This window comes from Dipodomys ordii, unplaced genomic scaffold (assembly GCF_000151885.1).
Source record: "Dipodomys ordii isolate 6190 unplaced genomic scaffold, Dord_2.0 Scaffold90, whole genome shotgun sequence".
Lineage (NCBI taxonomy): Eukaryota > Metazoa > Chordata > Mammalia > Rodentia > Heteromyidae > Dipodomys > Dipodomys ordii.
In genome coordinates, this window is record NW_012267306.1 from 5047984 (window position 1) to 5061483 (window position 13500).

General features: G+C 33.6%; 1 protein-coding gene across 2 annotated transcripts in view; it reads right to left on the reverse strand.

The window, feature by feature from the left end:
- The window catches only part of Rundc3b (RUN domain containing 3B), a 93314-nt gene that overhangs the window by 36285 nt on the left and 43529 nt on the right, over window positions 1–13500 (reverse strand). For both annotated transcript variants that reach the window (XM_013026047.1, XM_013026048.1), the window contains exons 4-5: window positions 12773–12858; window positions 849–938 (exon numbers count right to left, since the gene is read on the reverse strand). In XM_013026047.1, the coding sequence (XP_012881501.1) occupies window positions 849–938; window positions 12773–12858 (176 nt within the window). The remainder of the gene's footprint in view (window positions 1–848; window positions 939–12772; window positions 12859–13500) is intronic.

Below are 13500 nucleotides of genomic sequence, written 5' to 3' on the forward strand. Positions count from 1 at the left end.
GATTCCTCAGCACCACATAAGCAAAAAAGAAAAAAGCCGGAAGTGGCGCTGTGGCTCAAGTGGTAGAGGGCTAGCCTTAAGCTGAAGAGCTGAGGGACAGCGCCCAGGCCTAGAGTTCAGGCCCCATGACCAGACCCCCCCCCCAAAAAAAAGTAGTGGTATAGTAGAAGGTACCTTAAGTGAGAAGTTATTTAAGTTTAATTTATTAATATTCTTGAATTTCAAATAAAAATATTCTTCCTTCAATCTGAGTGAGTTTTCTTATAAGGAAACTATTTACATTTAATATACAATCTGAGAAATGAGAAATGATGCTTTTATAAATCTAAAAAGAGCTCATAATCATTCTTGGCTCTTGTTACCTTAGACTGGAAAAAATTTGTTTTGTTCATAATAAATGTAGATGACACAAAAATAAAAGCACCAATATATGGTACTAGACTCTTCTTTATCTCAGCACATAAGAAGATAAGCTTTTCTTCTTTAGAATTTTCATTTTAAAGAAGAAGCTAAAAATGCTTAAAGATAATATCAAAATTTTCTTTCAGGCCAGCAGGGTATTGCTTAGGGGAAGGTAGTTTAATTTATCCTTTGACTTAAGTTACACAGCAAGCTTGTCAGTTCTTTAAGTCTGAGACAATCTCTTTTCTGAGATCAAATTCGTTTACTCTCAGTTAATTAAAGTAATGTTCAAATTCATTAAACTCAATTAATTTGAAAGTGAACAATCTAAACCACACATTAATATCCATTGTATACTTTATTTAGAAAACAATAAGATCATAAGTAGAAACTATTATGAAACACAGTAATTGAACATTTGAATTTATTTGGCTAGATATAGGTACCTGAAATCAATGGCATTAAGTCCCAGCAGCATGCCAGCAAGCATATTAGCTTCTTCACCTAGCACAATTGCTCCATCTTCATAAAACCTCCTAAAAATAAGGGAATGTACAACTGTTAAAAAAAAGACTCAAGTTTCCTCTGGAAACTCATAGTTCAAAATAACAGAGAAATAAATTATTTAAAAAATGTTTATCATTGAAGTATTGAAGATAGACAAAAAAATGAATACATGAAACAAAAACTCAAAAAAAGAATTCAAGCCTAAAACTCTAACAAAAAGCAGTCTTCCTGCATTTTTTCATCTCTCTTAAAAATAATTTCAAAAGTGGCTACTACAACAGATCTTGACTGTCCAGAAATTGTCCCTAATGAAACAATGTAAATGAAAAAATTCAGGGTCAATTTTATTGATCTGTTTCCAAAACTGTGCAGTCTCTCTACTTAAAAATAACTCCTGTTTTTCTTTGTGTGTGATTCCAAAATTATTACCTAAATTAAAGACTCAGAACATATTCATTAGTATTCATGCTAACCTTCATAATGCAATACTAAGAAGGGGTGAGCTACCAACCTACCATGATGGCTGGCTATTTAAAAAAAATCTACTTGTTATCTCTTTGACAAAATATGAATCTGAGTTTTGTCTTTACTAATTCCTGCAATCATTTTCTTTACACCAACATTTGTTTTAATATTTCTGGAGGTATCATAATAAAAACTAAGATATTTTTCCAAGGAAGAATGGAAAGTCACTGAATTGTCTTATTTTCGTTAACTTTTTATGTGCATCTTACCATGTTGTCCAGACTGGCCTTGAACACATGACCCTGCATTGCTGTGATTATATGCACATACCACCAGTGAATTTTCTTCCTTGAAAACATAGCACTTTGAGGTACTGTGGCTCATGCTTATAATATGAGTGATTCAGAAGGTTGAGATTTGAAGATGAAGGTTGAAAACCAGCCTGGATAGAAAAATCTGAGACTGTAGCTCAAATTAACCAGCAAAATGTGAGACTAGAGGTGTGAACAGAAAAAGCCCCATGAGACATTTAGACCAGAGTTCAAGCCCCACCACTGGCACGCACACACACACACACACACACACACACACACACACACACACACAAACACACAAAGGCCTTTTTCAGAAAATAGTTTCAATACATTTAAAAATAATTCAGAGCCGGGTGCAGGTGGCTCATGCCTGTAATCCTAGCTACTCAGGAGGCTGAGATCTGAGGATCACGGTTCAAAACCAGCCTGAGCAGGAAAACCACTAGAAAACCGGAAGTGGTGCTGTGGCTCAAGCGGTAGAGTGGTCTCCTTGAGTTGAATTGCTGAGGGACAGCGCCCAAGCCCAGACTTCAAGCACCACAACAAAAAAGAAAAAATAATTTAGAGCCTAAAATAAGTAGAGTTGAACTAATTAAACTAATCTCAGGAGATAACATATAATTTAATTGAAGACAAATCATGCATATAAAAAGCAAGATGTTATTTGGAAAAATCAGGTTTTTTCTATATAAAACTAACATACCAATTTTTACAGGAAACTGATCCCATTACCAACTTTCAAAGACTTCAAATGATTATAAACTTTCAATCTCTTTTTATTGCATAGAAAAATAGTAATATCTAGTATATGTCTGAGTCAAGCAGAAAAGGTCAGGTAAGGTGATGTTAGGGAAATGAACCCTAAGATATATATTCAAATGTTTTTTTTCTTTCATGCAATTGTTTCTAGCGCATTTATAAGATTAATTCTTTGTTGCTTTGTATGTCCCTCCCCCACAGTATAACCCCTGCTTTCACTGTATTTGGTGTCGGTATAATTTGTGGAGAGGAAGGGGAAAAACAAATCGTTTAAATAGGGATACGGGTGGACCCATTGCAACACTGATATGTACAAGTCATCATGTCGAAAAACGAACTTTACAACTTTGGTGGGGGGCGGGAGGGGGGAGGGAGGGGATGAATGGGGGGGAGGATGGGAAGGGGAAACAAAGGAGGAGGCTACAATGCTTGATAAGAAATGTACTCATTATCTTGCCCATGTAATTGTACCCCCTTTGTACAGTATTTTCACAATAAAAAACAAAACTGTTGTTGGAAAGAAACAAAAAAAAAGAAAAATAGCAATGCTGTTTGCTTATACAGCAAAGACAAGAAACAAGCAAATAAAGCCTAATATGACTAATCCAAAAACATTACTGTAATACATACACTAAAAAAATCTATTAAAATATTTTTTGTTCTAAAGAAAATATTGTAATGGGAAGACTTGACTGAAAAGCACAGCAAATTCCAACAAAGTATTATAAATACAGAAATTATCAAGATAAATAAATAAAACTTCCAAATAAATATTAGATTTTATCATTTAATGTAGTTTTGTATTATAAAAACAATAAAAGTTCATAAACAACTACTTGATATACCGTGATTGAGAAGACTTTATTAGAAATACTCTTTCCAAGTATTTATATATTGAATAAAAATTATTACTAGCCAGGTACTGGTGGCTCACATCTGTAATCCTAGCTACTCAGGAGCCTGAGATCTGAGGATCAGGGTTTGAAGCCAGCCAGGGTAGAAAAGTCCCAGTGAGACTCTTACCTCCGATTAACTACTCAAAAACCAGTAGTGTTGTTGTATGTGGATAAATGTGGTAGAGCACTAGCCTTGAACAAAAGAGCTCAGAAACAGCACCCAGGCCCTGAATTCAAGCCCTTCAACTAACAACAACAATAACATTTATGTTTATATGTATATACGTGTATATATATATATATATGTATATATATATATATATATATATACACACACACATACACACACACACACACACACACACACTGAGAGAACAAGAGTAACTCTATCTTGCTCAGGCGACATTTCACGATTAACTTTATGCCTTTGTTCTAAGCCCTGCTGCCCAAGATGGTTCTGAAAACTGTAATTGTATTGAGAGGTATTATTATGTTGAAATTGACCAGAAGCTGCGCAGAAAGAGGTTGATTATACTGAAACCATCAGGCCCTAACTACCTCCCCACTCAAATGACCCATCTGGTTCTGTAACCCCCCTTTGGACCTAACCACCCTGGAATGTTATCCCTAGCCCCGAGCCAATCAGATTTCTATTCACATGTAATTCTGTTTGAACACCTGGATAATGTATCTTTTTGTCACCTTGTGGTTTTTGCCTTTATAAACCCTGCTGCCCTGCTGGAATGTCGCTCAGGTTCTCCTCGCTCCCTCTGCTGTGTCAGAGTGTGTGGGACGAGGCACCAGCCTAGGCTTGTTCTGAATAAACCTTGCGTTTTGCAGTTCGAGTGTGAGTCTCTGGTGGTCTCCGGTGGTCTTTGAGGAGTGGGCATTTCAATATTACTGGCTAAAATGTACATAAATATCCTTCTTATAATTTTTAATCACATAAATTAATTGTAATTGAAATATGTCTTGTATTGTTTAGTGTTCATTCTATAATACTATTTTAGGGTATTTAGATAGTTGAATAACAAATATCCTTTGGATGTGATCAAGGATGAACAATTCAGATGGGTTGTATTGGTACTATACAATATCATGCTTCCAATTTTCTTTTTATGCCCAGTCCAATTTTACACTTAAGATTGGAAGGAAGCTGTGTAGCTAAAGAAAAGCTAACAGGTGAGGGAATGCAAGAAATAAAAGAAGTCTAGGTTATTTTAGTACTCCTAGAAAGACTGTAGCTCAAATTAACGAGCAAAATGTGAGCACAAGCAGAGCAAGGCATGCATGTGAGCAGAAAAAGCCCCATGAGACATTTAGACCCAGAGTTCAAGCCCCATTACTGGCATGCACATAGAAAAAAGCCTTTTTTCAGAAAATAAACTACAATACATTTAAAAATAATTCAGAACTTACAATAAGTAGAGTTGAACTAATTAAAGTAATCTCAAAAGATAGTATTTATATAATTTAATAGAAGACATTCAAATGCATTTTGGAATTAGGATCAACGAGATTTGCTAATGATTGATGATGATAGGGGATGAGGGAAAAAGAAAAGTCTCATATGAATTGTTCACTTTGGCTTGTGTAGGTGGTGAAATTTTGCTTATAAGCGGTGAGCAGTGTTATAATATCTAGTTATTTAAATGTGGTATCATATGCTATGGGTGATATTTAAACTCATACAAAGGGATGAAATTTAAGAAGGAGAAGATGATTTTAAAAAATACAGTAAGAAGAACAGAAAATGCAAGACAGAGGACAGAGAATATTGTAAAGAAAATGGCAGAGAAGAAAATAACATAGAAAGAATGTGAAAGAGTAACTGCAGAGGCAGAATGGAACACTAATGGATGTTATATAAATTAAAGGCAAAAGATTTGACAATAAAGGAAATGGTCAACTGATACGGGGAGATGCTAGGAGTCGCTTAAAGATGAACTGCAATATTTACTTTGACAGCTTGCAGATTACTGATATTCTTTTAAATATTATTCTTGGCCCAGTAGTAAGGAACAGAAGATTGAATACAAGCAAGTTAGAGAGTTTAGTAACAAAGCAGAACAGGAAAATGAGTAGTAGTCTGGAGGACATGGAGTCAATGGAACAGATTAATTTTTGAGGCAGAAGATACCAACGTACATTCCACATTGGCAAGGAGTGGTCCTATAGTAAGAAAGATGTTGATGAGACAAACAGAAATATGTAAACTAAGGAAAGAGATCAACAGGGATAAGTAAGAGAAAATGGTGTCTTAATATAAGAAAACATTCTACAACAACTAAAAGAAACCAAGAGAATATGGTTAAGATGTTTGGGAGGACATAATCAATGCATATATTTATGTTATTTATGTTCAATATTCTAGGGGAAATAAAAAGCCAGTAAATTGGTGAAGAATGAGGAGAAGAAAGCAGGCTACTAGAGAGGCTTGCTGAGGAAGAACATAATACACCCATTACAGAGCAATGGAAAGCAGCATTCTACAGGAACTAAATAGGATATGTGGGAACTGCTTAATGCTAACTGCTGTTTATAATTTTGAGTCTGAAAACTGTTCCAGACATTTATCTCATGTGACACTATATAATCCAAATTCTAACTTAAAGATGCACATCACAAACTCTTCACTCTACCATGTTCTTTGATTTTTATGTTCTACAATAAACTTCTTAATACAAAAGTATGCTCATCTATTGGGTACCTATTTTGCATAAAGTACTGTTTAAATACTTTATCTAACTTAATTAGCTATCAAATTTAAACCTCAGAACCCCATGAGATGAGTTTAGTAATTATTGTAATTTTATATAAGAAAAAAATATCTCATGCCTAGAGAAGATAATTTGCTAGTTTATTTGTGCAATGATAGAAAACTGAGCTGGAATTCAAACCTATATCAGTCCAATCTAGAATCAAATGGTCTGTATACAGCCTGGTTTGGTCCTATACAAATGACAATAAATTTCTCAAGAAACATTTATAACTGATGTAACCAATAACTTATAAATGCTTGAAGAACATGAATCCAAGAAAACAGCTATAAATTAGGCCTTGTTGAATGATAAGTGCGTCAAAATATTTCTTAAACTTATTTTAAAAATAATTTGGCAATAGGCCAGGTGCTGGTGGCTCACACTCCTAGTTACTCAGGAGGTTGAGATCTGAGGATCACAGTTCAAAGACAGCCCAGGCAGAAAAGTCCGTGAGACTCTTATCTCCAATAAACTATTCGAAAACCAGAAGTGGCACTGTGGCTCAAGCTGTAGAGTGCTTGCCTTGAGCTGAAGAGCACAGAGACAGTGCCCAGGCCCAGAGTTCAAGCTCCACAGACAAAAAAAAAAAAAAAAGGCAAAATACATGGGACCATGAAAATACCTAAGTTTGGGAGTAATAAAATGGGTATTTTTTAATTTTTGGTAGAAGTAAAAAAATATGATCATTTTGGTATTTGAAATATGAAATTTGGTATTTGGTATATGAAATAAAACATTATATTCCTGAGATGTGTGCCAAGTCCATGATTTTATACAGTAAGAAACAAATTGTGTACATTATTTCACACGTGTGTGTGTGTGTGTGTGTGTGTGTGTTACTGGGCTTTGAACTTGCTTGTCAAGCACTCTGCTCCTTGAACAACATCTTCAGACCTTTTTGTTCTGCTTAATTTTGAGATGAGTTTTACTCTTTTGTTCAGACCAGCTTGGACTGTGATCTTCTATTTATAATTCTAACAGGTATAAAGCAGCATATCCAGATTATTCTGAAAAGATAGGCTCTCTTGTTTTTTGGTTTTGTATTTCCTGGCTTAGAATCACAATCTTCCCAATATCAGCCTCTCATATAACTGGGATAATTACACAACTGAGATGATAGATGAGTATCACCATGCCCACCTAGCAGTTGAGATGGGGTCTTGTGAACATTTTGCCCAAATTTACCTTTAACCATTTTCCTCTCATTTCAGTCACCAAAGGAGCTAGAATAATAGATGTGAGACACTGGAGCACAATCTTATTCATCTAATCAAATAATTAATCTAAATAGATTCTTTATTACAATATAAAATTAGAATATTGTAAGCCAAAAAAGTATTTATGAGAGTGTAGTAATAATGTAAAATGCTTAATATTATAATGAGAAACTGAATTAAAAGTAGTATGTGAGGGTGACATTGTCCAAAAGGAAATGTACTCTTTGCTTGACTTATGTAACTGCAACATTCTGTGTAATAAAGATTTTTTAAAGTAGGATGTATAATAAAAGAAAGAGCACAATACAATCATCATTTTAAGAATGTGTTCAGAAAAGAAGACTAAAAGGTAATATGTCAGATTTAACAATGGCTATATTTAGGTGAAAGGTTAAGGAGGACCATTTTCTACCTTAATTTGATCTTTGGAAGTCCTTGAATTTTCTATATATGGAAGAAAATAGTAAATAACATTTTATATGAAATAAAATCCAACATAAGTAGAGAAATCTCCATACAGACTAGCATACATAAGAATAGAGGTTATATGGAAATTTCTTACTTTTCTTGCACTATCTCTTGTTGCAAAATGAGTGGCAATTCCTGTCACTTTCCATTATTTCTGTTGTTTGTCTATCAGTGTGACTATGCTCTCCCCCAAAGCAACAATGACAAAATATAGTGCTCAAAACTCCAGCTTCTAGGTTTTTTCACATCCTGCCAAATATAACTAAGGCATTACATATCCTGATTTTAAAAATAATGCTAAGCTTTTACATGTGTAAGCTACAAATATTGAACTTTTAGGAACAGACAGTATGATAGGTACCAGGGACCCGCTGCAGTTCCTAGTGAGCAATAAAATCACATAGTTACATAGTATACTTGGCCCAACTGTACATTCATGTGCTCTGAGAAGGTTAAGGTAGGCAAAGCTAGAGTATAAATATTGGTATGCTGGGTATATCAGATGTATTTTCAACTTACACTATTTTCAATTTACTAAGGGATTATTGAGATATAGTCCCCTCATACTACATATAAGAGCAACTGTACATGTTATGTTGCTACCTATGTGATAGGCTTATGATAAAGTTGAATTTAAAAACTGGCCATCCTAAAGGTCAGATAATATGATGTCAGGAACATGAACCCTTAGATATGTATTTTAATGTTTTTTTCTCTCATGCATGTGTTTCTAACGCATTTATAAGATTATCTCTTTGTTGCTTTGTATGTCCCTCCCCCACAGTATAACCCCTGCTTTCCCTATATTTGATGTCAGTATAACTTGTGGAGGAGATGGGGAAAAACAAGTCGTTTAAGGATACAGGTGGACCTGTTGCAACAATGAGAAGTACAAGTTGTCATGTCCAAAATGAGCTTTACAACGTCGGGCGGGGTGGGGGGGAAGGGGGGGAAGGAGAAGGATTGGGATTGGGGGAGGGGGGAGGCTGGGAAGGGATGTGAAGGGTAAACCAAAGGAGGAGGCTGCAATGCTTCCTAAGAAATGTACACATTATCCTGCCCATGTAATTGTAACCCCTCTGTACAGTATGTTCACAAATAAAATTAAATTAAATTAAAAAAAAACTGGCCACCAAAAAAAATTAAAAACAATGGTAAAGGGGGGAAAAAAGGAGGAGGCAACAATGCTTGATAAGAAATGTACTCATTACCTTGCTCATGTAACTGTAACCCCTCTGTACAGTATTTTCACAATAAAAACTTATTAAAAATAAAAAAGGACAATGGTAAAAATAGAAGTTATAAGCAACAAAATGTAAAAAATTACTTAAAGCATATAAACAGTTTAATTCTGGAACTTTCCACTCAATATTTTCAGGTGAAAAGTAACTGAAACTGTGGAAAGTAAATCCATGTACATTACAGAATTAACTAAATATAAACTTGGAGCATATTCAGATTCCTTGGCTCCTAAAAACATTTGGTAACATTATTATCCATCTACTTTAGAACTGAGAAGTATTTATCAACTTACAGTAGGCTCTATGACAGTTCAGTAATTTACAAAGTTATAATCCTCCAAGGGGAAACAAAGGTGGAGGCAGCAATGCTTGATAAGAAATGTACTCATTACCTTACTCATGTAATTGTAACCCCTCTGTACGGTATTTTCACAATAAAAAAAGAATTATAGGAAAAAATATTGTGAAAAATGAACACTTCACTGGAATGCAACTTTTACATTAAAAATAAATCCTGTTGTATAATTACAGTTACATGTTTCCATAAAATTAATTTTATCTTTAGATTTCCACATCTGTTACATCACATTTGGCCATATTTATTACTTTGAATATTTACCACATTCTTCAAAACACAAGCACACTTTCAATTTTTAATTTAAAATATCTGATTATTTTTCAGGGGATTGGTGAAGAGAAATTAAAACTTTGAACAAATTCAGAGTTTATTTTCCTTCTCATTTGTAGTTCTTCCTAGGAAACTACCAATGAAGTTCCCTATGAGGTGTTTTTAAAATTTAATTTAACATAAGTTTTTGATTGGTGAATTTTTCTTTTTTAAAAATTTTATTTTATTGTAAAGATGATGTGCAGAGGGGCTGCATTACATGAGTGAGGCACTGAGTGCATTTCTTATCTAGCATTGTTTCCCCTTTCCTTGTTCTCCCGCTATCCCCTCCCTCCCCCACTTCCCTCACTCCTTCCAACCTCCCTCCTCCACAAGTTGTAAAGTTCATTTCCAATATACTGTTTTGTGGGTATCATTGTTGCAATGAGTATTCCTGTGTCCTTGTTCAGCATTCTCCTTCCCCTCTCCAAATTAGACAAATGTATATACAAGATGCACGGTACCAAAATCAAGTACAGTGATAACAGGGGATATACCATAGAGGGAAAAACCCTCAAAGGAAACAAAAAAAATCACATAAGTTTAGTTTGTAATCTTCACTCTTCCGACTTCCCAACTGTGCCTCTCTCCTAGTAATATTCAAATCCCTAAGCCATAAACTCTTCTAGATGGTGTTTTCTTTTTTAGTAGTTCTCCGAGATATCTTCCATGTCAGCAAAAAGATCACATAAATGTCTTTGATGTTCTTGAGCTACAGTCAGATAAAAGCTTATTATAAGAAAGCTTACTGTATTTTTGCTCTCTACCCTCTTCCACTCATACAGATCCTTGGATTTTCACAGATCAGTGGCTCACAAGTTGCCTGCCTTAGATCATGAAGCTCCTCCTCCTGCACTGGAGCAAACATTTCTTCCACTATTTTGGATAGTATCAGTGCCATTTGTCTGTGAAGTCAGACAGAATAAGCCGCACACTTGTGTTCAGACTCTCAAAGTACCTACAGGATTGGAGATCATTTTTCTCTCTAAGCACCTACCTCCACAACCATCCAGATAAAAGGTAAAGTACAAGTACTTTCTCCAATATTTTGTTTTATATTTTACAAATCTAATCTTCCAAATGTTTTTCTTTGACTAGAGCTTTGTATACAAATTATGTATAATTTAAAGTTTGTCTTCTTTTGAGTAAAAATTATAGTATTAGTAGTAAAAAGAAAAATTTTGTTTTTTCACATTTTTAGTCACCATCTAAAATGGAAATTCTGAGACAACTCCCTACTTAACTTCATTTCATGGGAATTACAAAGCCATTATATTTGTATCTTATTGCTGTTGTCAATATAATGTGTATGTGTATAATGTGTGTATATACATATATGTGCACTAAGCTACATTTGTATTTGAACAGAGAATCTTATATATTATAACAAGAATTTTTTTTTACTTCATAGACTTTTTAAGGAGCTGACTCATTTCCTTTTTTGTCAAAAAACACAGCTAACACTTAAGAACAAGGAAAAAAACACTTCCCATTAAATATGTAAACTTGTTCTAAAAATAATCTATTCAAGAATTATTTCTACTCCACCCAATCATTTAAACTAAGAACAGACTAACAAGTTAAGAATATTAATGTTTTAATTTCTGTTTAGAAAAATGCAATATTATAAGTGCAAAAGAGATGATCATTGTGTGAAACTGACTTAATTTCATTAACTTAGAATTTGTATGCTTCATCTCTCCATTTCTGATACTGTGTTCTTCTTTTATTTCCAAAATGCTAGTACTTCCAACTAGTCAAACTTGTTGACTAGTGAGAATAAATATTTCATTTTATCAAGTTAATTTCATACATTTAAGAGTTCTACCTTTAGAAACATTACAAGAGTACATGTTGCTAAAAAGAACTCAACAAAGTAGGTATACTTTACACAAATACTTTTAAGAGCTAAACATGTTACTATTCTGGTCAAATTAATTACTGAAACAACTTTATTTTTGTATCTCTCAAAGTGAAAGTTCACTTCTTTTTATCTGTAAAGATATAGGAATATAACTAAAGATACTACAGTCTGTACTAAAAGTAAGCTAAAAAATTCCCAGATCATCTCAAAATCCACAATGTCAGGACTTGAAAGACAGCGTTCCAGATATGAATGTTCTTTAGGCCTAATTTTCTCTATCAAATCTGACTGCTAGTCATCAATATTGTCAAGGTAAAATAAAATAATATTTTAGAAGTAACTTCCTGTCTAATAGAACTTTCAGTGAGGAAGAAAATGTTCTTTGTCTGTGTTATCCATTAGCCACATGTGGTTATTGAGAACCTGAAGTGTGATATCGCAATTAAAGAACTAAGTTTGGAACTTTATGTAATATAGTGGCTGGTGGCACAAAACAGTGGCAGTATGTGACTAAGATAATGACATTAGCAAACACTTTTGATATGGGGAAAGCAATGTCTTCAGTGATGTCCTCAATAGCAACAAATATAGATCAGTAGACCAGAGCTAAATATATATTACTTCTTTTTCCTAATATTAACTTTGCTACCATCATAAAAAATTTAAAAGGTTCTGTTTTTCACATGGCAAAATATGCCATCTCTTAAGTCTGTATAATGAAAGAAGAAGTGTTGCTATAAACTAACCTAAAAAGACAAGCCATCATCAATTATATACAAGGACTGAAAAAGTAAATGATTCACTTAAGTTCTTTACAAGCAAATAAAAAATTCTACTGGGAAATGAAGCTTCAAGTGTTCAAAGAGTGAGAATCAGGAATTATTTTTTTTAAATCAAGAGTTCTAGGTAAGATACACATCTCTTACATAAATCAACACAGATTACACTTTACTAAGAAGTTAGTGGAATTAGCTGCATCATAACAAGTTTGACAAGAAATATACTCTCTCCCTGACTTATGTAACTATAACTGCTCTGTACATCACTTTGACAAAAAAAGAAAAAAATTTTTAAAAAGAAATGGAAAAAAAGTTGAGACTTCAGAAACTAACTCTTCATTCTATGTCTGTATATGATTATTTTAAATAAATACTAAGAAAATTAGAACGATTAGAATTAGAATTAGAAAAATACTAAGAAGATTAAAAACCTGGTTGTTTTGAAGTCTCTCAGAGCCGTAGAGATGTATTCAGATAAATGCTTTTCCATAAGTGCTACTCTAATCCAGGCTCTACCCTAAAAGAAAGAAGAAACAATCAAATAGGAAAGCAATTAAAATATATATGCCACCAAAAACATAAGCATCTTAACAAATGAAGAACAAGCACTCAAAACACACATTTATTAAAGACTAACAAAAATATCCAGACAGACAAAAATAAATTTGATTATATAAAGTATGTATCTTGTTCTCAGAAGTTCAGGGCACAATATAGTAATATTGAGTTACTTATGTTAAAGACTTACTTTAAATCATATAATATAATAATGAGATAAAACTCTACTTCTATACTCTAAGCTAACATGCTATCAGTTACAAACATTCTACCACCATTAATTTAAGAGAATTTCCCCTGCTATTTTTCCAGAGGAAGGTTTTATACAGTTCATTATGAACTGTATAAAATTGCATGTTTGTGTGGCCAAATCATGACTTTTTTACTTTGGATACCCAAATTCCAATCTATTAACAAGTATTGAAACTATAAAAAAGAACAAAGGGTTGGAGTATAGCTCAGTGATTAGAGTACTTGTCTAGTATGCTCAGAAGTCAGCATATTCTGGCACAGAATCACAGAGAGTGCTAATACTTTTTTGATAACTGAGGTTAGCCAATCTTTTTATAATATCCAAAGAATTTCTATGAAACAATGTAAG